The sequence below is a fragment of the Dromiciops gliroides genome, chromosome 1 (assembly GCF_019393635.1).
Source record: "Dromiciops gliroides isolate mDroGli1 chromosome 1, mDroGli1.pri, whole genome shotgun sequence".
NCBI lineage: Eukaryota > Metazoa > Chordata > Mammalia > Microbiotheria > Microbiotheriidae > Dromiciops > Dromiciops gliroides.
In genome coordinates, this window is record NC_057861.1 from 27,699,804 (window position 1) to 27,727,679 (window position 27,876).

Sequence of the window (27,876 nt, forward strand, 5' to 3'; positions counted from 1 at the left end):
TACCTTAGAAGAATAGAAAGAAAGCGGGAGGAAGACTTGGGAAGGGGGAGTTTTAAGGGAGATCTCTTGGGAAGAGAGGACATGTCCCCCTTTATTGATTTGACTAGTGCTAATTAGATGGAATTGGCTTATGAACACAAACAGTTCTAACTACCGTTTATTTTAGTTTCTGTCTTCACTGACTTGTAACAAGTAGAGTGAAAGTGTTTGAGAAGACATAAGCCAACCAAGTAGCTCTTGGGGTATTTAAAGGTGAAACTGGAAGGAGGATATAGATCTGAAGAAAACCAAAAAAGATCTTTTTTCCATCCCAGACAGCGGAGCCGCAAATGTGTCTTAATAGGCCCATCCCCAGGGTGCTGCAGAAAGAAGTGGAAATGGTGCAAAAGCAAGCAGAGACGGGAAGATAGTTGGACTAGAGTGCCGACCTCTGTGCTAGAGGTCACAAAAGAACACCAGACATTTAGCAAAAGAACATGAGTCTTGTTCTTAATCAAAAGAAAATTTCTTTAAGAGTACGACAGCTGAGGAAATAGCAGTGACTACTACCCCTTATGACTGACTGTCTGTCTGCCTCTTAATTTTCTATGACAATAATTTACACATTTCAAGGGAACTCTTGGTGGGAATATGAGAAGGTTGACTTTTGCAAATTATATTTTACGAGAGACCACAACTGATTGGTTTGTTCTTGCTTTAGTGCCTGGCACATAGGGGAGCAATAATAGCAACAATAGCTAGCATGTATGTAGCACCTTGCACTTTATAAAAACCATCCCATTTGATTCTCACAGCTCTGAGATAGATACCATTATTATCCCCGCTTTACAGATGATGGAACTGAGGCATAAAGAAGGTACCTAGGGTCACATAACTAGTATTTGAGTCAATATTTAGATGCAGGTTTTCCTGACTCCAGATTCAGTATTCACGATTCATACTATTCACTGTGCCACCTGTCTCAGGTTAATAAATGCTGAAGGAGTTGAATTTAGTTGGGAATATTAGATCACATTGAACTTACTTTTTGTTGGCTGCCAAAAGCATTTTATATGTTAGACTGAGATGCCACCTTGAAGGCTCCTATGAATATCTTAAAGTCATACAGAATTCCTTGAAGTAATAATAGATCATTTTGCTTGACAAACCTCTGATTAGTAATATCAAGAGGGCACATTTCTCTTCAGAGCTATTTGTTGTTGTCATAGAGAATCTAAATGGGAGATGGACTCTCTATAGCTGGTGACATCCTTCAGTTATGTCTGTTTGTGGATGAGTAGGTTAACAGAGTCTACTAAATGGTATTCATAATCTTTCAAACAAGTTTGATTTAACTATCCACAGTACACAGATCAAGTGGATGAAAAATCACTCTTTGTCCAGACTATAACATATTGGTGGGTGATCCATTGGTATGTATATTTTGGGCAGGCACTGCGGATGAAACACGTAGCACACATCGTGGCACATAGTAGGTGTTTAATCAATCTTGATTGGTTGATAAAGAATGAACTGAATCTGGGACTGAAAAGGAGGTGAGGTGCAAGGTTTGAGAAATTGCAGAGTGCCTTTTAGGGGACCAAGCGTCTTCTGGAAAGCAAAGATTCATCATTTTAATGTTAATATTCTTCTGATTCTTTTGGATACCACTTTAAATCATGAAATAATAAAGTCTCCAAAGAATTGTAGTTGTGAGTCACCTAGCAGTGGAGTCATGGGTGTGAGGATATCATTAGCTCTAAGCCCAGCACCTGGTAGATAGTAGGTGCTTAGTAAATGCTTTATTGGTTGATCAGGGAAATAGGAAAACAAGGGATGGTGGATGAGCAGTTTGTATGCTCCTTTAGTCTCCACACAGCCCATTTCAACATAGATATTCCCTACAGAGTTGAAGTGTTGGATTGAGCCAGATTGTATTGTTCTTCAATGTTCCAAGGGTGGCTACTTTCTCCATTGATGTAGATGACAAGCCCTCCATGTCTTAGGAAATGGCCTTCATGCATAAATGAGAAAAAGAAAGATAGCCCCTGCCCTTGTATAGTCCAGACCAAACAGGAGCTGGTGGGAAATGAAGTTAGAAATTCTGAGCCCCCTATAAAACTTGACTTATGGCGGAGTTTTTGTTTGTTTGTTTGTTTGCTTTTGTTGTTGTTGAGGAGTTTTTTTTGTTGAGGCAATTGGGGTTAAGTGACTTGCCCAGGGTCACACAGCTAGTAAGTGTCAAGTGTCTGAGGTCGGATTTGAACTCAGGTCCTCCTGACTCCAGGGCTGGTGCTCTACCCACTGTGCCACCTAGCTGCCCTTAGGGTGGGTTTTTTTTGCTCCTCCCTCTAGCTTTCCAGAGAAGAAAGGCAACAGAGGATACTGAGGAGAGGTTGAGCACCCAAACTGAAACAATTTCCATAATGACGAGATTTCTGGTGATGAGCTTATCCTGTTGGAAAAGCACCAGGCCTATGAAGTAGAAGCCAAGCAGAACAGCTGGTAGGGAGGACAAAAGATGAAAGTTCTTTACCAGGTCAATGCATGAATCCTCTTCAGCTTGCTGCTATGTACCAGAGATTTGAACTCTGACAGCCTTGAGAACCCAAGGTCATCTTACATCATGATGAGATATTGGGTTAGAACTTTGGCAGAAGCAGCTGTATTCTTATATATGGTCCATGTCAAGGATCACCTCTACATTGGCTCCAACCACTTCTCTGCATTCCCCCATGAAAACTTTAAACTTCTTTGTCAAGTATGGGCTTTTAAAGCATTTTCTATTATATTTTTCATAGGAAGAAAAAGGAAAAAACATTAAAAATGACTTGACCCATTATAATATCCTTGTGTTCTTATGCCAGAATCTTATTCAGAATCAGATTTGACTTCAAGTGATGTCCACCTCACTTAGCATACCCTTCCTCCCTCCCTTTCCCACCTGGCCCCAGATTGGTGTAGTCAACATGTGTGTCAGGTTTGATAGCATATTGCTCCAAGTCTGTAGATGGCTTTGAGGGTGCCACTCCTTTAATTAGAGAAGACCTGGGAGTTGCCACCCATATGCAGTTTCTGGCCCCTTTGTTTAGAGATAGCAAACGATCTAGCCACACATAGCTTTCTCTCACATAGCTTTTTTTACTTTTTTTCCCCCTTAGGGAAAAAGTGTTGTTAATTTTCTAACATGTTGGTCTTTTGCTCTCTTGGCCAGGAGCAGATATTGATAGAAGGCTCATATGTTAAACTGTGACAAGTCACTTAATAAAGCACAAATTTACCCAAATGGCTCCTCCAGAGCAAGCTTACTAACCTAAAACTTATAGTGGTTTTACTAAAGGATTTCAGGCTGGCTGCCCTTCAGACTTGAGTGTTCTAAAAACAGCAGCAGAGTCTTATTAATAAATGGACAGCTCTCAGTGCTCATAAGGTGCCATTGAAAATGGATAATGCTGAATAGTCTAATGGATTTTTAAAAGCACAGTAAGCCTTAGACACCAATAAATCAATAAATGTAACAGCCACTTAAGTGTATGTATTGCATAATATTTGGTTAATTTTATTATAAGAATTCTTTCAGAATAGTTCTTTTTAAAATGGAATGCTAAAAATAAACAGAAGTATTTGATGTAAAAAAATGGACCAAAAATACAGATTATATTACATATTTTTCAACAACAGATTGCGCTATTTGGCATTAGAAATATCTAGCCACATACCTCATTTTATGAACTATCAAATATTATATTTCAGAAGCACTTATGTTTGAACATTGGTCATAAAAATAAATAGCTAGGTTTAATGTTACAGAATTTTTCATCTATTCTTGAATATAATAAAAGCCCATTTTGCATTTTTCAGTAGTAGCTTCCTATAGTTGAGCAGATCCATGTCCAATAAAGCATGAAGTTATATATACGCTGCACATACAGAGCTGATTCTTTTTAAAGCCTTTTGGGGGGGGGGCAAGGCAATTGGGGTTAAGTGACTTGCCCAGGGTCACACAGCTAGTAAGTATCAAGTATCTGAGGCCAGATTTGAACTCAGGTCCTCCTGACTCCAGGGCCGGTGCTCTATCCACTGCGCCACCTAGCTGCCCCTAAAGCCTTTTTTTAAGCTGAAGAAATTATAAGGTCAACAATGGAATAGCTTTGGCAGGTATTCTCAGATTCAGGTAGATAAGAAGACCAAAAGGCTCATAATTGCTTTAAAGCTTCTGTTTTATGTTGTCTAGAAAAAAATACCTGGCTGGAATAATTCGTAAACTTTGGGATGTTCTTGGGTATTCTTGATGATGTGATAGAAGCATCAGCAACTGTAGGCCTTAGAAAGGAAATGCTAACTTCATTCCCAGAGTAAATTTCCTTGAGGATGACTGTAGAGCCCAGGCATTTAGGAACAAGTATTCATTAAGAACCTACTGTATGCCAAGAATTTGTACTAAGCACTTTTTACAAATATATTGTCTCATTTGATTCTCACAATAACCCCTGGAGGTAGCGCTATCACCACCACCACCACCACCACCACCACCATTGTCGTGCAGATGAGGACATTAAGGCACACAGGTGAATGACTTGCCCAGGGTCACTAAGTTAGTGTTTGAAATCAAATTAGAACTTAGGCCTTTCTGACTCCTGGCCCAAGTTCTCTACCCTCTGTACCACCTGGCTGGCTGCATTTAGGCCAAGTGTACGTGGCCAGAGAGAACCAGGTCATTGAGCAGTTCAGTTCTCTTTGATTGCTAGAGATTTTCAAGGATCCCTAGAAGACTTTATCCTAGTTTCTTATGAGAAAATAATTCAGGATCGGGGAGTTTTCTTTATGAACATAGAAAATCTGGACTGGAAAATCTGCAGTCTTGGCAAGCATAGAGAAGGGTATTTAATATCTATTTACTACTAAAGCTTTTCTTTAAGAGTGACTGAGTTTGCTCTTGTGTGAAAAGCCTTGTGATGTGCTAAGAGTAAGAAAAAGGTTGGACATTTGCGGTGACTAATGTGGTTTTTAATGTAGCCGAACCTAATAGTAAATTTCTGAGTATGCCTAGTCTAGTTGGAACTATCTACATTCAGGATTAGCTTTGACCATTAACAGCATTTCAGACCTCATGGGTAGTTATTCTATTTTGACTTGCTTTTTTGATTTTCCAGAGTCAACATTTTTCAAATCAGTAGAGCAGTCAGTGTACACACATTTTATAGCTTGGCCCAGCAACTCCAATATTTACATTGCATCCAGAAGAGCTTGTTATTTTAGTAGACTAACAGAACATTTAAAAAAGCAAAATTTGAGATGGAAGGAAATTGGTTTTTGGTTAATAAGAAAAATAATGTGAACCAATGCCTGTGTATTTTGTGATCTCTCTGCCAGTGATTTAACATAAATTTTTTTACTTTCTGTTTTCTGAGTACCTCCATGCTTTGACCCTTTAGTCTAATGAGAACTAGACTCCATCATACATCATTCCCAATAACCTGTTCTTATGTGCAGCTCTCCCAAATTGTTCTGTATTATGTTCTTTCTAACCTAGTAGAATTTCAGTGCATGAACTCTTTAAGTTCATAAAGTTGGTTTTATTTTTCTTAAGAACTGGTTCCTTGCTTAGTTGGTTGAGTGTTTCATAGTTTTATTCCCCAGCTGGTTAAAATCAAGGGGAACTTCTTGATAATGGTATGTTTTGGCAAGAAGATGGTGGAAAGGAAGGCTTCCTTATAAATTGGAGAAATTTATATATTGTTTCAAAATTAGAATGTGACAAAATTGAAGACAGATCTAAAGTTAAAATAGAATTTTTCTATGATAAATAGCCTAGAAGTATAAACACTGTGATTTTTTTTTTTTAAATAAAGGTAATAGATTTTCTGGAGAAGTAAATCCTTTTTGCTTTTGTATAAAATTTTTGGCTTTGAAGTTTGATTTTAATCATTTTCTCCATTACATTTAGGCAACAAGTAAGCCAACTTTCTCCCTCCTATATTAGGAGGAGTTTTAGCAGAAATATGTAGGAAAAGCTCTTCCCAACAATAAATAACTTACCCCATGGTACATGTTTCGATAATGGAATTAAATTATATTTTGCTTGTTTATTCTCAGTGATGATCGATGAAATAGACATATTCATTGTTGGATACTAACCTTTTATTACTTTCTTTTCTTAGATTTTAACATTTGAGACCAAAAATCCTACTGAACTTGCAGAACGTTTGCGGTCTGTGTGTGGGAATCAGAGCAATGCCTATGCCCGCCTGCTCGAATACCGTCTGAATGCCCTTCGAGGACTGTGGAATGCTCAGCGCCAGCTGGCCTTGGAAGAACAACATGAAAGGGAAAATTCGGGTGATGAAGAAACTTTGGCTCTGCTCAAACGCCAGGGGTTGTTACAGCAACCAGAGCAAGCGCCGTTCACATCACGAATGGGGCTCCTCCTGGTTTTTCCTCTCCTTCAGTCGCAGAGTAGAACAGACCCGTCTCTCTGTAATATAACAGCGGAGGTGCTGTTGAATTGCCTTCGAGACTGCCAGCCCTTGAGTTTGACTAAGGAGCCAGCCGACTGTCTTAATGGAATTGAGGCTCTGCTCTGCTCTTGGCTAGAGGAGACCTCTGCCACCGGCCAGCATGTCCCACATAAGCAAAAGGAGAATGCTGCTGCGGCTCTTGTTGCCTTGGCTTGTGCAAGGTAAGGGGCAAAGGACCATGGTCCCAGTAGCTCACATGGATACAGGCTTTTCTAGGTTCCAGGGCACTTACTAAACTCACTGCTTGCTTGAATTGCCTTATGACTGCTGGTAACTGGGTCAGTTTAGAGTGGTGGCTGGTAAGGTCTTACAGCAAGAATTGTGTTGGCTAGTGTTGTAAGACAGCGCATCTAAGTGGGAAGCCAGCATTTACCAACATCCACTCATCGTACGTGAATGACATTTAGGCCAGCTGATTGGCAAAGTGCTATCCTTTACATATCCACCTGGTAGATGGTCAAACACTTTTGGGTTCTATCATTTTTCTAGTCATCTGCAAGAGGGAATTAGCACCATAGAGGCAGTTTGTTTGAATATTCTTATCTGTGTGATCCTTACATGTGACATTAAAGGCTAGATCTTCATGCAGATCATGCTTCCCAAGGCTCTCCTCTTCTCTCCTCCTTTTATTGTTTTGTTTGGTGTTATCATCAGCTCCCATGGATTCAATTATTGTCTCTGTGCACATGTTTGTAGAGTCTGTTTGCCCAACCTTAACTTCTCCTTTAGTCTCCCATTTCCAATTGCCTGTTGAACATCTTGGAATAGGGTGTCTGTTAGATAGATGTCTTAAACTCAACATGTCAGAAACTGAACTCTTTCTTTTCCCCATAACCCTCCTCTCTTCCTAACTTCCCTGTTACTGTTAAGAGCACAGGACCATTCTCTCAGTCACCTGTGCTCAAAACATTGGTGATATTCATGGCACGTTCTCGCTCTCTCTCTCTCATGCCCTGTATCCAAATAGTTGCCAAGTCTCATCTATTTAGCTTTCTATTATCTCTTGTTTTGCCTTTTCTCCTTCTCCCTGGCACCACCCTAGGCAAGGCCCTTATCTCCTTACACCTGAACTCTTGCAATAGCCTTTTGTTTTTTTGGTGAGGCATTTGGGGTTAAGTGACTTGCCCAAGGTCACACAGCTAATAAGTGTCAGGTGTCTGAGGCTGGATTCGAACTCAGGTCCTCCTGACTCCAGGGCCGGCACTCTATCCACTGTGCCACCTAGCTGCCCCTTGGTTGGTTCTTAACACTTAAATGAAACTCTCACAAAAGCATATATACTTTATACTTAAAGCTCTCTGATAAAGTGATTGAAGATAAAGTATCAGAATTTTCATAAAGCAAAATTTGAAAGTTTAAAATGTATAACTTATTTTGAATTGCTTGAGTTCTTGTGGGTGGGGGTAGGAATGGAGGAGGGAAGAGAAGTTGGAACACAGTTTTAAAAAAATTGATGTTAAAATTTTGTTTTTACATATATTTTGGAAAATAAAATTCTATTCAAAAAAAATTTTTTTTTGATGTGAAATTCTTTACATTGCATCACTTCATGTAAGTCTTCCTGGGTTTTTCTGAATTCATTATATTCAATAATCTTTATAGTACAGTGATATTCCACTACATCTGTATATCAATAATTTGCTCCAGCATTTTCTCATCGAGGGATACATAGTCTATTCCAACAAATATTCCTGCTATAAATATCTTGCATACATGGTCTCTTTTTGCTGTTTTTAACCTTATTGATTACAAAGATACAAACCCAAGGTCTGAAATCAAAAGGTCAAAGGGTATGAAAAGTATAGCAACTTTTTAAAAGCAAGACCTATGCTGGTATTACTAGAAGACTCTGATGTTCCCAGCTGAAGTTTCTTTTTCTATTTCTCATTTTCATTGAAAGAATCTTCTATTGATTATATCAGTATCTTATTGCTTCTTCCTATTTTTTGTCACTTTGGCCATTTGAAATTCAAAGTTGACCTTTAAATGGCTGAACTTCAAATTATTTTTAAAGCAGAATCTGAACAGCAGTTATTTTCATTTTTATCACCTTGAGCAAACTCTCCTAGCTTAGTTTTAAGCCCTAAGAGTATATGCCATTGTAGAAACCATGTACGTCATGATTTCCACATAAAGGATAATACCATAGGCAAATTAAGAGAGCAGGGAATCGTTTAGGACCAAAGAAGATATTAAGAATAAAATTAAATGTAAAATGGACCATTTTGATTATATAAAATTAAAAAGCTTTTGCACAAACAAAACTAATGTAACCAAGATTACAAGGGAAGTAGAAAACTGGGAAAGAATTTTTGAAACAAGTATCTCTGAAAAAGGCCTCATTTTTCAATTATATAGAGAACTGAGTCAAATTTATAAAAATACAAGTCATTCCCCAGTTGATAAAGAGTCAAAGGATATGAACAGGCAGTTTTCAGACAAAGAAATCAAAGCTATCTATAATCATATGAAAAAATGCTCTAAATCACTATTGATCAGAAAAATGCAAATCAAAACAACTCTGAGGTATCACCTCATACCTATCAGAGTGGCAGCTTTTTTTTTTTTGGATGAGGCAGTTGGGGTTAAGTTACTTGCCCAGGGTCACACAGCTAGTAATTGTTAAGTGTCTGAGGACGGATTTGAAGTCAGGTCCTCCTGAATCCAGGGCTGGTGCTCTATCCACTGTGCCACCTAGCTGCCCCCAGAGTGGCAGATATAATAAAAAAGGAAAAGATTGGATGTTGGAGGGGATATGGGAAAGCTGGGATGCTAATCCACTGTCGGTGGAGTTGTGAAAAGATCCAACCATTCTGGAGAGCAATTTGGAAATATGCCAGGAGGGTTATCAAAGTGTGCATACCCTTTGATCCAGAAATACCACTGCTAGGTTTATATCCCAAAGACATCCCCAAAAAAGAGAAAAAAGACCTATATGTACAAAAATATTTATAGCAGCTCTTTTTGTGGTGGCTAAGAATTGGAAATCAAAAGAATGTCCATCAGTTGGGGAATGGCTAAACAAGCTGTGGTATATGAATGTGACGGAATATTATTGTGCTATGAGAAATGACAAGCAGGATGACTTCAGAAAGCCTGGAAAAACTTGTATGAACTGATGTATAGTGAAGTGAGCAGAACCAGGAGAACACTATACACAGAGACAGCAGTATTTGTTGAAGAACTGCGAATGACTTAACTATTCTCAGCAGTACAATGAACCAAGGCAATACAAAGATCTAATGATGAAACATATTATCCACCTCCAAAGAAAGAACTGATATTGATTGAACACTGACTGAAGCATGCTATTTTTCACTTTCTTTCATTTTTTTCCTTTATTCAGGTTTTCTTTTTTTTTTTTTAGTGAGGCAATTGGGGTTAAATGACTTGCCCAGGGTCACACAGCTAGTAAGTGTTAAGTGTCTGAGGTCAGATTTGAACTCAGGTACTCCTGACTCCAGGGCCAGTGCTTTATCCACTGAGCCACCTAGCTGCCCCTATTCAAGTTTTCTTGTACAAAATGACTAATATGGTAATGTTTTACATAATTGCACATGTATAACCCATATCTGATTGCTTACTGCCTCCGGGAGGGAAGAGGGAAGGAGGGATAAAATTTGGAACTCAAAAATATAAATAAAAATATTTCTTATTTAAAAAAAAAGAAAAAGAAACCTTGTATGTGGTTCATTGAGGAAGTCTGCCTAGGTTTTATCTCTCTGTTGAGGCTATGATCTATAAGAGAAGGAACAGAAAGCTGGATAGACAATGGGCCTGGTCACATCTAGCACTTAGTAATGATACATTATATTAATCATGGTGCTTTTTTTTTTTAACTTTGTGAAGTACTTTGTATCCCATATTCCCTTCACAAAGTGTTATGAGGGACACAAAGAATTTTGACAGGTAATAGTGAACTCAAGTCAGGAAGATACTCAGCAGGCATTATGTACAAAATATATACAAAGTGAGTAAAAGAGAGTTTGGGTAGAGAATGTGCTAGTAACAGGGGTGGGCAGTAAGCAGAGACTTATTCAGAAGGTGGTACTACAGCCGCCCAGGGATGGCAGGAGGTTGGGGTGAGAGGGGTGTTCAGGCCAGGCATGGGGGATAGCTAGTGCAAAGGCACAGACAGAGCCATCCTATCTGTAGAACAGCAAAGAGGTCAGTATTGGCTGGATCACAGAGTGTGCCAAGAGGAGTCATGTGTCAGAAGACTGAAAAGGTAGGATGAGGCCCAGGTGTGTGGAGTTTTAATTGACAAACAGAAGAGTTTATATTTGGTGCTAGAGGTAACAGGGGGTCACTGGAGTAGGGGGAAGAAGAGGATGGATTGCAGTGGGAAGAGACTTGAGGCAGGCAAACAGTAATTACATTTAGAGGTGTTGGGGGCTTGAACTATGGTCACAGCACTACAAATGGAGAGAAGGAGATGTATGTGAGAGATATTGTAGAGACAAAAACAAGACTTGGCTCTTGTGATGTATGGGGTGAGAGAGAGGACCTGGGAATGACATCAAGGCTGTAGACCTGGGTGTCTGGAAGGATGTTGATGCCTTCAACAGCAATAATGGGATTGGGTTTGGGGGAGAAAGATAATGAGTTTTGTTTTGAGTTGAGTCTGAGATGTCTGCAAGGTATCCCACGTCACATGTCCAATAGGCAGGTAGTCGTGACTGAAGGTAAGGGGAGAGACTAGGACTCTATGTATAGGATTCTCAGATTTCTGGATACAGAGAGTCATTGAACTGTTCCTTGGGATCTGACAAGGTGAGCAAGTGAGAAAATGTAGACAGAAAAGAGGAGAGGCCTAGGAGAAGAGGGTGATTGGGAATGTGTGTCAAAGGTTGCAGAGAAGTCAAGAAGGATAAGGAGTGAGAAAAGGCCATTAGATTTATTAATTAAGATATTATTGGAATTTTTGGAGAAAGAAGTTTCAGGTGAATGATGAGGTTGGAAGCCAAATTGTAGAGGGTGAAGGATAAAGTAAAAGGAGAAATGAAGATACTGAGTATAGTTTGGCTGAGGAAGAGAGGAGAGGGATATTGGACGATGGTTGGCAGGATGGTGAGTTCTAGTGATGGTATTTTAAAGATAGGAAAGACTAGATGAGTTGGTAGCAAGGAAGAAACCAGTAGCTAGTAAGTAACTGAAGATTAGAGACAGAGGCGGTACTAGTAGGGACAGTCTGCTGGAGAAAACGAGGGAGAACTAGCTCATGGGTATATGTAGAGGGATTGGTTTTGGTAAATGGGAAGAGACACTTCTTCATTAGAGTCTTGTGTAAGGAAGCAATGGGAGATTACGTCAAGGGTTGGTGAGATGAGGAAGAGGGGAGAAAAGGGAGCCCTCATCAACTGGCCTCAGGTTTTTTCAGTAAAGTATGAAGTGATGGTCACAGATGAGAGGGTGGTTAGAGGAGATAATGTGGGAAGCTTGAGGAGGAAACAAAAGGTTTGGAACAATTGTTATGGAGAGTGAGATAGAGAATCAATTAGGAAGACAAATCACCGGATTCTCAGTGTCATGAGATCACAAATTCAGAGCAGACCTTGGAGACCAGTTTATTCAACTTCCTCCATTTACCAAGGAGTAAACTGACACCCAGAGAGTTGAAGTGACATTCAGTCACCCAGCTAAGTGGCAAGGTAACAGCACGTGGGAAAACAGCTGAAACCTATTCCGCTTTTAATAGGTTCTAAAACTTTGTGGTTACACAAGTCATTTCACCTTCTATTTTGATGTATTTCTGTTACTTTTTCAGGGGATCACTGAAAACTTTTGTACATACAGTCCATCTCTTACAGAAACAGACGGATCTGGGGTCTCTGCCTGTAGCTGACGTGCTCTACAGGTGAGCCTCAATTTGAAAATGGCCTATGTGTTTAAGGCTTCTTTAAAAGGGAGATTTTACCACCCTTAGCAACAAACATTAAAGAATAAAAACTGTCCAGTTATATTTTCAAGAAATACCATGATCAAATTCTTATTAGGTCAAAATTTTGTTCATCACAAATTCTACTTTGAAAATTTTTCTGTACTACTTGGGGGCAAATTTGAGAATGCTTAATCTTCTGTTCAAACACCTTAAGTTGTTATTTTGTCAGAGAACAGGGATGAAGAACTTGAATGTCTTTCCCCTTTTACAGGTTGCTACTTTTGGAAGGAGGTCCTGGATCACCATCCTGTTTGCTTGGGGGCAAGCACATGGTTTCTTGGGGATATGAAGATATGTTACCAGCACCAGATGGTAACACTGGTTCCAGTGCTGAAAGTAAAGGTAATTTGGTTTGGGGGAAGAGTCGATCAAAACAAGGGAAGGTGAGCATGATTTACATGTAGCTGTGTCCAAGGTTCCCATAATTTCATTTTGGTTACTTTTATTGTCAAAAATGTAAAACTTGATAGTGTATGAGAACAGAACACAGTTCTACCGTTACAAGGCATATCTGAAAATTTTAAATATTCCTTAAAAAATACGCATGGATGTTTGACTGTGGTCTAAGGTGCTCAACACAGGACGAGATCATGAGGTCTTGTTTCCTTTTTTCGTGAATGATGAAAGGCCCCCGGGGCCTAAAGGCAGCCAATAAAGGGAGGAGAGAAGGAGGGAAATTCTTGTACATCCTGAGTTGGAGTGCCATTTGCTGAGTTACCCAGTGTGATAGGTCTGGCCATTGTGAATGCAGAATTATTGACCCTTTGAGCTGAAAGGCACCCCCATAACTTTCTAGATGGAGAAACTGAAATTATCTCACTGAAGAGTTGCAAAAGAAACTTTCTTCCATGCTAGGAGGAAAGTTCCCAGTTACTTTTGGAGGATTCATTTGGCCCAAAGCTGGGCGTTCTCCCAGTTATCTTCAGGGTGGTTTTGAACTCTTTCTACCCTCCCTCCTCCATTGTTCCTGTGGTATCAAGGGGTATAGCTATAAAGAAGTCCTTGAATGATTACTTTGAATGTACAGACCTTGGAAAGAGACAAACACGGCCTTGAAGAAAGGAACCGAGAAAGCTGTCCCTAAGTGGGGTGGGCTGCCTCGGGAGGCGGAGCGCTCCCCCTGCCCAGGGGTCTCCAGGCCAGGCCACAGGAACCCTTAGCAGGGATGTTGTCGAGGAGACTGTGTTCAGACTCGAGTTGGATAAGAGAGCCTTTGAGATCCCTTTTAGCTCTGATCTTCTGTAAGTCTGTAGCCTGCTAGTAACTGGGCTGATAGGATGCTAGACTTCCTTCAGCCAGACTCTGTACTCCATTGAGTAGGCAGAGTGACTCGAGTGTTTATGAAAGTAACCTTTAAAGTCTTAGCCATAGTTTTATTTAAGGCCATTCCTTAGAAGATACGGGTTAGCACACAACATAATTTTTAGAAAAAAGACACAAGAGACATGCTTATCACATACTTCTTATATTTGATTAACATTTAAAAATCATTATAGAAAATAGTGATAGCTCATATTCTCTAAGGTTTAGAAAGCACTCTCTGCCCAACCTGTGTGTGCCGATATTATTATCACGATTTTACACATAAGGAAAGAGCCTGGGAGAGGCTGAGTGACTTACTCAGAGTCAAACACCTCCAAAATGTGAGACCAGGAGCCAGAACCCGGGTATCTTCTCAGTCCAAGCTCAGTTCTCTTTATCTGGCACATCAAATGGTCTTCCTCAACATTCATATGAAATTAATTAGAGGAGTTGACCATTACTGTCTTCTTGTAGTGTAGGGAAACTGAAGATCAGGGTGTCAGTGCTACTGCTGACATGTGCTGACTGGGTGAGCACGGGCAGGTCCCTTGCGCTCTCTAGAGCCTGAAGTCACAGATAAGTTACCTTTGGCCTCCATCAATGGAGGGAATTTCCCTATCAGAAGTTCCCTCTGCTGGTGAGATTATGGGCTGGAATTAAACAGCAGCAACAACCACAAAGCTCCTAAACTGGCTCTACATTTGCCTGGCATTTTAATTTCTTTTTCAAAAAGTTTTGGTGCCCTTGTGGACAGTGCGGGGAAATAAGAAGCTGAATGACATTGCGATGGGGAAATCTGCACTTTTGGTCCAAAGAGTGGTGACGGTTGGCTTGGTCTTCAGTGGACCTCCATGAGGCTGTGTCCTTGACCCTGTCCTGCTTAGCATCTTTTATGTATGAAGTGGATGGAGACATATTAGGGATGCCACCCAAACTGGAAGGGAGCTTACCAGTGTAACACACCTGGCCAAATCAGTCACCTTAACTTGGGCCCAGACTGGCAAGGTGACACTAAACTGAGATAAACTCACTGAATGAGCTTAGGTACCATGCAGTTGCCCAGGCTTGGCAGGGTTTTATGTGGGGAAATCCTGGGGTGTTTTGTTAATCGCAAGTTTTATGTGTACTGACAGTATGACCAAAAAAGGGGGGGGTCACAATTTTGGGGCTTGGGTCAGAACACACCTGAAGTATTGGCAGACTATGGCCCGCAGGTCAAACTCTGCCTACCACCTTTTTTTGTAGGCTCTGGAACTGAGTGGGTTAAAAAAAATGTTTTGAAATAAAGTTTTGTAGTATTAAAAATGGTAAAAACCTTCTTACATCATGGGCTGCACAAAAACAGGCAGTGGCAAGATTTGGCCCTTGGTCAGGAATTCTATCTATACCATCTCCAGAAAGGTGCATCCAGCCCCTGCTCAAGCCAGCAACGGGAGGACTCAGTACTTTGAGCTTTGGGCCTCTCTGATCTTTAAGGGAGTTTTCTTCACTTCTAAATTTTCTCTTTTCATCTTTCGTGTCTCTTCCTTCAAGCCAAAGAGAGTTTAATTCAATTTCTACATAATATCCCCTCAAGTGCATGAAGACAGCTGTCATGGTGAACCATCCCAACCTCATGTCACCCTTCCAAGAGTTTTCTTTCTCCAGGTTCATCAACTCCAGTTCTGTCTACAGGGCCTCATGTTTCACATGCAGTGACTTTGTCCTTGGGGGTTCACAATTTAAGATCTCAATCTGTTAAGATACTTAAATTAAAAAAAAAAATCTGTGAAGATATATGCATAATTATATATCTACCCATACACACATACATATTTATTCATTCATTCATTCATCCATTCATTTATTTATCTGTTTATTTATTTCAGATGCTGACTTGGGGCGCTGCCTTACAGCAGATGGTCTTTACCTATATACTACTAACTCTGTTGGTAGAGGAGTAAGCAAATTAGGATCTGGATTACATGGTACTTTACGGTAAGTTGTGTCAAATTTGTTAAATGTTTTTGTTGGAATATTTCCTTTTTAATAAAACTCTGAAAGGGAATTTTGAGTATGGAAGAAACTTTCTTTAGATTAATAACAAAATTGTCCTTCTAAATTGTGAACCAAATAATACCTGTCTCATTGTCATTTTCTTTTTAATTTAATCTTTCCCTTATCTCGAGTAGTTTTTTTTTTAAAAGATAGATTTTGAACTTTGACCTAATGTGGAAGCCACAGAATTTTGTGCCCCAGCCAGAAGCTGCTCCAGGTTTAGTATTTCTTTCTTTTTTTTTTTTTTTAAAGTGAGGCAATTGGGGTCAAGTGACTTGCCCAGGGTCACACAGCTAGTAAGTGTCAAGTGTCCGAGGCCGGATTTGAACTCAGGTACTCCTGACTCCAGGGCCGGTGCTCTATTGACTGCGCCATCTAGCTGCCCCAGGTTTAGTATTTCTGAAACTATGCTAGTAACTTCTTTGTTGCTAAATAAAACATTTTATGGTTAAATATTTACATATACTTAGCTTGGAGATTGAACAAATAGTGTTTCTCTGTTAAGAGAGTCTATAAATTTTAATCTCTGCAATGGAAATAAAAAGTGAGATTCTATTACTAATTTCCTCTGGTTTTTTAAAGATATTTTTTTCATAGAGCACCAGCCCTGGAGTCAGGGAGTTCAAATCTGGCCTCAGATACTTGACACTTACTAGCTCTGTGACCCTGGGCAAGTCACTTAATGCCAATTGCCTCACCAAAAAAACAAAACAAAACAAAAAGATATTTTTTCTTCTGTTATCAATTGTGCAGAATTTTTGTATGCTATATAAATTGTCAGTAAAAAAAAAGAGAATTTTATTTATTTCTCTTTACCTCAGAGGTTCTGTCTACTCTAAGAATACTATTATTAGTAAGTCAGAAATATTACTTGTCTTTGATAATTTTTTTTTCAGATCACAATAACCTATTAAACACTTGTGCCCTGTTCTCTTACAGAGGTTTTGTGTATTGTCGGAATGAGGAACTGGAGCCAGGATGGGTTGCTTTCGGCAATGGCAGTCTTCTTCATCGGCCTGTCTCTTTTGATAACAAACCTCATTCCCTTTTCCAGGTCATTGACCAGAATACTCTTCAGGTAAAATAAAATAATGGAATGAAATAATAGTTTCTTGGGGGATGTTTTTAAAAAGTTATTACGAATATAAGTTCTCATTATAAAGAATATGAATTGAACATATATTCAAATAAAAACCTCTCGTAACATACAAATAACTTCTCATTTTCTTCCTTTGTATTTCCTTTTCATCTCTTTGCCCAGTTCATTTTGGTTACTTTTCTAGTTTTTATTTCATTGCTCCCTGTTATTTCATATGACTTTCTATATTTCTCTGTAATTGTAATGCTTGTTGCTTTTAAGGACAGCATAGTTTTGTATTGCATTAATGTGCTAGTTTGTTTAGCCAGTCCCTAACCACTGGACGTTTAAGTAGTTTCCCATTATAGATATTACAGGTGTAAATATCTCTGTACATATAAGCTCCCCCACTTTTAATAACATCCATAAGGTTTATTCCCAGTAATAGGATTATTGAATCAAAGAATATTTTGTTTTATCATTCTAATCTGAAACTGTCCTCTTCAAAGTTATTCAGTGAGCTCTTAATTGCCAAATCTAATGGCCTTTTTTCAGTCTCATTCCTCATCCTTCTTGATCTCTTTGCCTCCTTTGACCTTATTGACCTATTGCCTTCTTCTCTGAGCTACACTGTCTCATAGTTTTTCATGATGCTGCTCTCTCCTAGTTTTCCTCTTACCTATCTAATCGCCTTTTCTATTTCTCCTTTGCTTTTTCTTCCCTGCTCCCCCCTCTCTCTCTTCCCCGCCAAAATCATGGATATCCCCAAAGGCTTTGTCCTAAGCCGCCTTCTCTCTTTATACTCCCTCACTTAATGATCTCATCAGCTCCCATGGCTCATCAGTTCCCCACGCCCTTATTTCTATGCTGCTGATTCCCAGAGCTCTATATACAGCCCTAGTCTCTCCTGACCTGTAGTCATGCATCCCGAACTGCCTCTTGGACATTTCAAATTAGATACCCCACAAGCATGTCAAACTCAACATTTCCAAAACAGCTCATTATTCCCCTAAAACCTTGCCTTTTGCAAACTTTCCTGTTACTTTTTTAGGGCACCACTATTCCCAGTCACCCAGCTACACAACTTTAGTGTCATCCTGTCTCTTCATTCTTATCCCCCCATTTATCCAGTCCTTTGCTAGATCTTGTGTCTACCTTCACAATACTTCCTGTATACATCTACCCCTCTCCACTTACATAGCTACAACTGTAGTCAACCCTAATCGTTAGCTCTTGCCTGGATTATCACAATAGCCTTCTGACTGGTTTCCCTGCCTCCCATCTCTTCCTCTCAGCTGCCAAAGTGGTTTTCCTCAAGTGCGGCTCTGACCATATCACTCTCCCCCATCCTCATCCACACACATACTTCCCCCCATTGACTATCTTGTCCCTCCCACATCACATAGCAAGTTCTCTATTTGGCCTTTCTGACACTGCTTCCCTCCAGCCCTCCTGGCCTATGAACTTCCTTGAACACAATATCCCATCTCCTCTCTGGGCCTCTGCGGTGGCTCTCCCTCAGTCCTCACCTCTACTTCCTGGTTTTCTTGACTTCTTTCAAGACTCATCTCAAGCCCCACCCTCTTCAGAAGGCCTTTCCCAGTCCTTCCAGCTATCTCATATTGCCTTCTATTTCCTCTTTTTATCTTGTATGTTCCCAGCTATTTACATGTTGTCTCTCCCACCATGATGTAATCTTCTAGGACAGGGACTGTTTTTGCCTTACTTTTATGTCCAGAACTTAGCACAGTGTCTGTCACATAGTAGATGCTTAATGGTTAAGTGCTTATTGATGGACCAACAGACTGCTTTCCATAATTATTGCACCAAAAATACAAAAGTCCTTGGCCCTATTAATTGATAAAACCAACAACCATCTTCCTTTTCTTTTTAATGAATATAATTTAAAAATTAAGATGGGAAAGTTAACTGAGGGACATATTTCATTATCTGTACTTTGGAATCGAAGTCATTTAACAATTCTGTTATTGTAAGCTATCTTTGTGGGACAAAAGAGCATTAATATGAAGCTCTGACCAAAAGTAGATTTTGTCATTGCTAACCACACATGACCTCAAACTGCTGGAACTGAATTTGATGTTTCATCTGTTTCCAGTATTCTTCAGTCAAACTGACCAATTGTCTTTATTCTGAGTGTCTTGGTAGCACTAATTTCCCTCCTGAATCTGGAGATTCACTATCCCCATGCCTTATGGAAGACAGAATAATCAATCTGCATTGTAAGTGTTTATGAGGAATGCCCTCTTTGTTCTCTTCTTTAAAGAATAAAGGGAGGGGCAGCTAGGTGGCACAGTGGATAGAGCACCTGCCTTGGATTCAGGAGGACCTGAGTTCAAATCCGGCCCCAGACACTTGACACTTACTATCTGTGTGACCCTGGGCAAGTCACTTAACCCTCATTCCCCCTCCCCCCCCCTGCCAATTTTTTTGTTGATCAGATTCTGAAAATGGGAGAAGTTCCTGTAAATGATTCCTTATGTTCTTAATTGACACTTCTTTTTTTTTCTTTTGGTGGGGCAATGACTTGCCCAGGGTCACACAGCTAGTAAGTGTCAAGTGTCTAAGGCCAGATTTGAACTCAGGTCTTCCTGAATCCAGGGACAGTGCTTTATCTACTGTGACACCTACCTGACCCTTAATTGACACTTAAAGGAAAAGTTAGCTTCCTCTAAATTTGATAGATCATCAGATTTACCTGAGATTCTCAAATGATGCTCTTTTACTGGCTTTACCAGCTTTATCCCATTGCTGCTGCTAGAAAGACCATCTTCATTTTATTTCTGAGAACAAAAGCTGCTTGGCGAGATTTACTTTTATATTATATTCATTATTATTGTTATTTTTTTTTTTTGGTGGGGCAGTGAGGGTTAAGTGACTTGGCCAGGGTCACACAGCTAGTAAGTGTCAAGTGTCTGAGGCCAGATTGGAACTGAATCCAGGGCCGGTGCTTTATCCACCATGCCACCTAGCTGCCCCCATTATTATTAATTATAGTTATTAGAAACACCTCTGAAAGCTCCAAGTTTAAAAAAAATGCAAAGCATTCTTGGAACATGCAAATCTGGTATTTGTAGCTGTGTCTTGACATCTGAGTCAGTCAATAAGCATTTATTAATTCCTACCATTTTAGAGCCATAGAGTTTCTGTAATCATTCAGTGAAGTAGAGTTAAGAGGTTCCCGAATACACAAATGCATTGAGAGCAATTTTGTGAATTAGTTTAGTTACGTAAATTGTGACATCCCTCAAAACAACTGTGCCAAACTTACTTTTTCTTCTTCAGTGCCTAGTTCCTCACTAAGAGTTAGAGACCTCACTTCCTACTTCACTGGATTGATTGAGGCCATCCACAACTTCCTCTCTCCTCATCCATACCTCACGACCTGTTTCTGTCTTTACCCATCTTCTCCTCCTTACTTTCACTGTCCACTTTTCCCAGCTCGTCCTTTGACTTTGGACCCTGCAACTTTGAGTATCTGTCATTCCTTCTCTCAACCATGTTTTGTCTCTTCTCTTCTGGCTCCTCCTCCTTTACTTAAAGAGATATTCTGGGGTTTTCCTATGCTAAACAAACCTTCCCTTTGTTCTGATTACCTCCCCATCCCCCAGAGATTATTGAATCTTTCTCTTCCCTTTCACTGCTAAACTTCTAGAAAGAGTAGTCTGTCTTTGCAGTTTCTACTTCTTTACATCCGCCCCTCCCCAGTGTACTGTAATCTGATCTCTCAAGTTCTTCAGCAACCTCTTAATTGGTAAATGCATTGGTGCTTTCTCCGGCCTTATACTCCTTGACCTTTTTATAATATTGGACACTACTGAATACCCTCTACTTTTTGTTTTTATCTCTTCCCTTGGCTTCCATGATTCTGCTCTTTCCTGGTTCTTCTCTCTTTCTGATGGCTTTTTCGTAATTTCCTTCAGTGGCTTCACAGGATTTAGCTATTTAACTTAAGCCTAAGCAGAAATCCAGTCCAAGAATATAATATCCCCAACAAGTGGTTATTTAGCCTCAATAGGAAGACTTCCCAGTGGTAGAACCAACTTTTCCCCCAACGTAGCCTATTCTACTTTTTTTGGGCAGGGCAATGAGGGTTAAGTGACTTGCCCAGGGTCACACAGCTAGTAAGTGTCAAGTGTCTGAGGCCGGATTTGAACTCAGGTCCTCCTGAATCCAGGGCCAGTGCTTTATCCACTGCACCAACTAGCTGCCCCCAGCCCATTCTACTTTTGAACAATTCTTAATTGTTGGGAGATTACCTCATTATATTAAATATAATTTGAGATTAAATTTGTCTGACTATACCTTCTACACATTACTCCTCATTCTGTCCTCCTCTGGGGCTAGCCAGGACAAATCTAATCTGTCTTCCATGCGCAGTTGTTCTCTTACTTGAAGACAGCCAATTTGTCCTTCCTATGTGTTCTTTTTTCTAAGCAACACACCCTAAATTCTTTCACCTGGATGTCATATGTCCTAGTCTCCAGTTCCTGCCCTAGTCTAATCATCTGTCTCAGGTACTCTTCATCTTCACTTATCACAGCATCGATTCACAATGAGCTTGCAGGCCATTAAAGCCTTCCTATTTTCTACACAAAGTTTTATGGAGCAGTGCCCCTCCCACTTTTTTTAATCCAAGTGAAAGACTTTGTATTTGTCCCTGTTCAATTTAATCTCATAGACACAGCCCCCTTTTTCTAGTTGTCACGATCCTTTTGAAGTTTGCCTGTCAATTATACCGTAGACGAGCTGTTCTCCTAGCGTCATCTCATCATTCATTCAACTCCAATAGAATATGCTCCTTGAGGAAAGTGATTGCTTCCTTTTTTAAAAATTCCCAGTCTTGGGGCAGCTAGGTGGCACAGTGGATAGAGCACTGGCCCTGGAGTCAGGAGGACCTGAGTTCAAATCTGGCCTCAGACACTTACTAGCTGTGTGACCCTGGGCAAGTCACTTAACCCCAATTGCCTTGCTTAAAAAACAAAAAAATTACCAGTCTTGACACAGGACAGGCTAAATAAATACTTGTTGATTTGCCTGTGCACTCAATACACATGCCATTTGTGTTTTCAGATCACTGATAAAAATGTCGAAGAGCACAGATCCAAAAACCAGTCCCTGTAGACCTCTCTCCAAGCTTCTATCAACCCATTTGGATGATCCCCTAGATCTGGGTGTTCTTCCAGCCTTTAGACCAGTGTCACTGCACTCTTTTCTAGTCCATATCTCTCTCTTGTCAACAAGCATAGCATGAAGCGTTTGGTCAAACATTGGCTAACAATCTAGGTGCGCCTTGTTCGTGGTCCTCCCCTGATCAACCGATTTTATAACCATGTCAAAAAGGAGGCAAACCTGATGTTCAGAATTCTCTGATTTCTAGAAAATCACCTGCACATTGGATTTCTATGTCGGGTGTGTGAGTGCGTCATCAAAGTCCTGTATTGAACAGGCTTGAATCAGTAGAAGAAGCATTGAGAGACCCAAATTGGCTTGTTGTACACATCTTTGGGAGTTTAATCTGTAAATTCAGCCAAGAAGTTTTTGACAACATTTTTCAAATTTTTTTCTGACTCTTCGGAGATCATTCCATCCTTCTTGATGTTAGTCAAGAGGGGCTGGTGTTTCTTGATGACATGAGCTAAAAAAGTACGCTCAAACTTGGTGATTTTACTGGGATCCATTTTGTCGAGATACCCTCTTACCCCAGCATAGATGACCGCCACCTGTTCTTCAATCGCCATGGGAGCATATTGGCCTTGTTTTAGCAACTCAGTTAGACGTATCCCACGATTCAGCAGTTGTTGAGTGGCAGGGTCTAGGTCAGTCCCAAACTGAGCAAAAGCAGCCACTTCACGGTACTGAGCCAGCTCTAGCTTCATTGTACTTGCTACCTGCTTCATGGCCTTAGTTTGAGCAGCAGACCCAACACGGGACACAGACAGACCAACATTAATGGCAGGCCGGATACCTTTGTAGAACAATTCTGTTTCCAAAAAGATCTGTCCGTCAGTGATAGAGATGACATTGGTCGGAATGTAAGCAGATACGTCCCCAGCTTGGGTTTCAATGACTGGTAAGGCAGTTAAGGAGCCACCACCAAAAGTGCTGTTCATTTTGGCTGATCTCTCTAACAAACGGGAGTGTAGGTAGAAGACATCACCGGGGTAAGCTTCACGACCGGGTGGGCGACGGAGCAGCAGAGACATCTGGCGGTAGGCAACTGCCTGCTTGGATAAGTCATCATAGATTATTAGAGCATGTTTACCATTATCCCGGAAATATTCTCCCATTGAGCAGCCCGCATAAGGAGCCAGGTACTGAAGTGGGGCAGCATCAGAAGCAGTGGCTGAAACCACAATGGTGTACTTCATGGCACCTGCATCTGAAAGTCTCTTCACCAGTTGGGCAACAGTGGATCTTTTTTGACCAATAGCAACATAGATACAATATAACTTCTTATTTTCATCAGTTCCATCATTAAAACGTTTCTGGTTAATGATTGTTGCAATAGCAATCGATGTTTTGCCAGTCTGTCTATCGCCAATAATCAGCTCCCGCTGACCACGGCCAATTGGTACCAAACTGTCTACAGCCTTAATGCCAGTTTGCATAGGCTCAGATACAGAGATTCTGGGAATTATTCCAGGAGCTTTCACACCAACTCTTCTACGTTTGTTGGCTTTAGTTGGACCCTTTCCATCAATGGGATTGCCCAGAGCATCTACAACACGACCCAACAACTCCTCACCAACTGGAACATCTACAATGGCTCCTGTCCTCTTCACAGCATCTCCTTCCTTAATGAGTTTATCATTTCCAAATACAACAATACCAACATTGTCAGGTTCCAGGTTGAGGGACATACCTTTTAGGCCTGAAGAAAATTCCACCATTTCTTCGGCTTGAACATTCCTTAGCCCATATACACGGGCAATACCATCACCAATAGTCATGACACGCCCAGACTCTTGAAAGTCAACAGAGGTTTCAGTTTCCAGAAGTTGTGATTCAAAGATAGAAAGTAGCTTGGAAGTGCCTCCCTTAGAGGTATGGATGTTCTTCTGAGCAAGAAAGGCTGCCCCCAGGGCATTTCTGGAGACTAGCCTGGCTTGGTGGAGGAAGGCATGGGCCAGGCCCGTAGCTACCCTTATGGAGAGCATCTTTGCAGCTCCTTATCAACATTCATCTAGAGCTCCTGCCCCTGGGTTGACTGTACTTGAATTTCTAAATGCTTACAGACCATCCCTTTAAGAGTACATTCTAGAATTCTGTCAACAATTGAACTTTAGCTCACTAGCCCATAGTCCTTGACTCTAGAGGAATATGTTCCTCTCTCCAGACCTGAAATATCTTTCCTGTTCCCCACAGTCTTGAAACAATCTTGTCAGAGATTCTGGATGGCAGCTTAATATTCACCATCTGCCATTTCTTCCAGTATCAAGGGATGAGGTTCAGACAGATCATGTGACTTGAACTCATTTAGGGAAAGGAGATGTTTCCTTAGTGTCTCCTCCTTTATGTTTGGTTTAAACTCTATGTCACCCATTTTTGTCTGTTCTTCCTAGTCCAAAGGTCATTGTACTAGGCAGAGAGAACAGTGTTGAATTCAATTTCCTTCTGTCACAGGATCACAGAATTAGAGTGGGAAGGAAGTTCAGCAGCTCTCTGGTGCAACCTCTCCCTGAAAGGGAGTGCCCCCTACCCCCTACCCAACTCAAGGCCATCCAGGCCTTGGCAGACCCCTCAGCTTTTGTGAGGGTCTCGTCATTAGGCAACTTTTCTTTACATTAAGTCTAAATTTGCCTTTCTGCTACCTTGACCTCTTTTTTCCTTCTGTACTCTAGGTGTGTCAGATTGTGCCAATGCCAGCAAACCATTTTCCTATTGGCAGCACCATGAGCACTGTGCATCTTTCTTCAGATGGTACTTACTTCTATTGGATCTGGTCTCCTGCAAGTTTAAATGAAAAAACACCGAAAGGGCATTCTGTTTTTATGGACATTTTTGAACTCTTGGTAAGTTTAACCTTTCCCGTTGTAAAGAATTCTCCACTGGTATTCGATTTCAGTTTGGTAGCATAAATGTTTTAAGACTGTAAAAAGTGTGAGGTATGATTGCTTTTCCTGAATCTTTCTAATGCAGCTACCATGAGCCAAAGTTTGGATTTTCACCATTGTGTCATAGGGCAGTGGTGGGGTGGGGTGGGGTGGGGCCCGACAGCCAGCATTTATGAAGCACCTGCTGTGAGAAATTAATTATTTTTCTCATATACTTAGTAACTATTGAATCAGGACCAAAATTTTTCTCCTTTTCTGCTTCCTCATCCAGAAACCAACCAGTGTGGGAAATCTCCCTTAAAGATTTACTCAGGCCAAGATCTAAAAAGACAGTAAAAAAAATTCTAAGTTTGGGCTCCTGAGTGTATTCCTGCTCATTGTGTTTGCTCAGATAGGTGTGGGAAAATGTGCATCCTACTATTTGTCAGGCAGGTGATATAGAAATTGATGTCTCTTTGACTAAGATTTGGGTGATCTATGTCACATGTCCCCAAACCCTCATTTTAATATAGCCTACCTCCCATTGATTTAACTAATCAAGGTTGTTTGGCATTCCTCAGGACACCTACTCTTCAAAGGGCATATAAACTGTGAGCCCACCTCCATTAGGGGTCTTTGGTCTGAGAGGGATGGCTTAATGACCATCCTTTTATTAATACTGTGCTGTGATTAAATTACCCAGAAACTGTGTCTATTGAACATTTACATCACCACACTGCCATGTGTCAGGCATTGTGCTAAACACTGCGGTACAAAGAAAGGCAAAAACCAGCCAGATTCTGCTCCCAAGGAGCTCACAGTCTAATCACGTGCAAACAGCTGTGTATAAACAAGATCCATATGGGATAAATTGGGAATCAATTCAGGGGAGTCACTTAGGTTAGAAAGTGGTACATCAGCTGAGATCTGGAGCAAGCTGGGAGGCAGAAATAAGGAGGAAGACAGTTCCAAACATGAGGACAACCAATGAAAATGCCAGGAGCCAGGAGATGGAATGTGTGAGGAACAGAAGCAAGGAGGCCAGTTTCCGGGGATTGCAGAGTATGTGGAGGGGAGTAAGCAAGGTAGAAGAAGCCTGGAGCCCAGGACAGAGCGGGGCAGGTTACAAAAGGCTTTAACAGCCAAACAGAAGAGTTAATAGTTGATCCTGGAAGTAGTAATGCTTAGGTGGGTCTGTATGTGTCCTAGTTCTGGATCTCTGTGTGGGGAACTGTTAGTGCAGAAGCTCCCTCCGTCAGGCTAGTTTTGCCTCTATTATGTAACTTGTTCTTGATAGTTGCTTGGGGCACTGGGAAGTTAAATGATTTGTCTACAATGTATGTATATGGCCAGTATATGTCAGAGACAGGGCTTACACCCAGGTCTTTTTGCCTCCAAGATGTCCTTTTATTTTTTGTATATGCTTAAGTCTGAGTCAATGGAGGGATGGATAGGTGGATATGAGGGTGATCTGTCTCATTGTGAAAACTCTGCCCTATTGATTGCCAGATTTTATTTGTCCAATCATGCTGGCTAATCAGGGTACCCAACCATAGGACTTTCTGTCCTTTCTCCTGTTTCATATATATCCTCGAAGGTGCTCCAGAAGTTGAAGGGAACAGCCTTCATTCAAAAACATGTGCCCATCTCGGGCTGAGGAGGCAGTATTTCTATAATCAGTTTCCCTACCAAGCCATATAAGCATATGTATTCCATACCTTGCTGCACTTTATTCTGTTGTTTATCTTGGAAACCTTTCAGTTGCTCTTCCTGGGATGAGATTATTTTAATTAGAAGGCACTGCTTATAAACACTTGTGCATAAAATTTTATCAAGTTTTCCAGTAGAACTGATTGATCTTTACTTACTAAATGTGTAATCTGGAGTCACTTTATATCCAAGAACAAAAAGAGAATTTTCAGTGTTTTGTATCATGTTTCTCTTCTTTTATTCTTAAAAGTTTCTATTGAGCCCTTAGGTTTTACATGATGTTTTTTTGTAAGCACTATTTAGCAGCTAGGTGGCTCAGTGGATAAAGCACTGGCCCTGGATTCAGGAGGACTTGAGTTCAAATCTAGCCTCAGGCACTTAACCCTCATTGCCAGCTTCCTGCCCCCCCCCCCCAAGAGCCCTATTTAAGCCTTTCAAGTCTCATGTTTAGAAGTAACTGCTTTGTTGGCAACCAGAGTACACTGCAGTTCTGAAGTGGAAGAGAGTACCTTGATAAAAAGAGATGTGTTGCAAATGTTATTCTTCTTTCAAATAGGTTGAAAATGGGCTGTATGTCGCCAGTCCTCTCCAGGAGCGCATCATCCTAATGAGGAAGGAGGGTGAGTCCGCCAAGAGCATTAACGAGATGCTCCTGAGTAGGCTTTCACGGTATAGAGCCTCTCCGTCAGCAACCCTGGCAGCCCTAACTGGCTCTAGCATCTCCAATACCCTGAAGGAGGACCAAGCAGGTATGATGTTCATTTCACACTTCGGCTTATCCACATGATGCGCTTGGTCTGATTCCGTCAGTCTCCATTCAGATACGTGCTCTGGTAGCTTAAAAACCTAAACCAGCTTCCAGGAGAATGTAAGCTACTCTTTAGAAAGTTTTGTTGACGGCTTTTGTTTTTACATTTCCTGTATGTTCCCTCCCTTCCCCCCTTCCCCAGGACCACTCCATCTGCAAGCATTTATTAAGTTCCTGCTTTGTGCCAGGCACTGTAGTGAATGCTAGGGATGTAAAGAAAGGCAAGAAAATGTCCCCGCTGTGGAGGAGCTCCCAGTTTAGTGGGGGAGACAACATGGAGATGACTATGTATGAACAAGATAGAGACAGGCTCGATTGGCCACTGAGGTTGAGGAGGACTGTCAGAACAGGAGACTGGCAGAAACTTTATGGAGGCCAGGGAAGCCTGGAGATGGGGATTGGGAGGGAGATAGAGGGTCTCAGGGGAGGAGCTGTGAGGAGGCCGGCGT

General features: G+C 40.9%; 2 protein-coding genes across 8 annotated transcripts in view; one reads left to right on the forward strand and one right to left on the reverse strand.

Annotated features, from left to right (window-relative positions):
• Nucleotides 1–27,876, forward strand: part of HECTD4 (HECT domain E3 ubiquitin protein ligase 4) — a 171,890-nt gene that overhangs the window by 40,663 nt on the left and 103,351 nt on the right. For all 7 annotated transcript variants that reach the window (XM_043968519.1, XM_043968533.1, XM_043968548.1 and 4 more), the window contains exons 2-8: nucleotides 6,141–6,658; nucleotides 12,265–12,354; nucleotides 12,650–12,780; nucleotides 15,609–15,717; nucleotides 16,717–16,855; nucleotides 24,718–24,888; nucleotides 27,176–27,368. In XM_043968519.1, the coding sequence (XP_043824454.1) occupies nucleotides 6,141–6,658; nucleotides 12,265–12,354; nucleotides 12,650–12,780; nucleotides 15,609–15,717; nucleotides 16,717–16,855; nucleotides 24,718–24,888; nucleotides 27,176–27,368 (1,351 nt within the window). The remainder of the gene's footprint in view (nucleotides 1–6,140; nucleotides 6,659–12,264; nucleotides 12,355–12,649; nucleotides 12,781–15,608; nucleotides 15,718–16,716; nucleotides 16,856–24,717; nucleotides 24,889–27,175; nucleotides 27,369–27,876) is intronic.
• Nucleotides 22,387–24,033, reverse strand: LOC122736629 (ATP synthase subunit alpha, mitochondrial-like). Its single transcript, XM_043978970.1, has one exon. It carries the CDS (start codon nucleotides 24,031–24,033, stop codon nucleotides 22,387–22,389), a length of 1,647 nt encoding a protein of 548 aa, XP_043834905.1.

Bases quoted from the DNA above. Each gene is read 5' to 3' on its own strand.
- LOC122736629 (XM_043978970.1), bottom strand. From the start codon at position 24,033: ATGCTCTCCATAAGGGTAGCTACGGGCCTGGCCCATGCCTTCCTCCAC.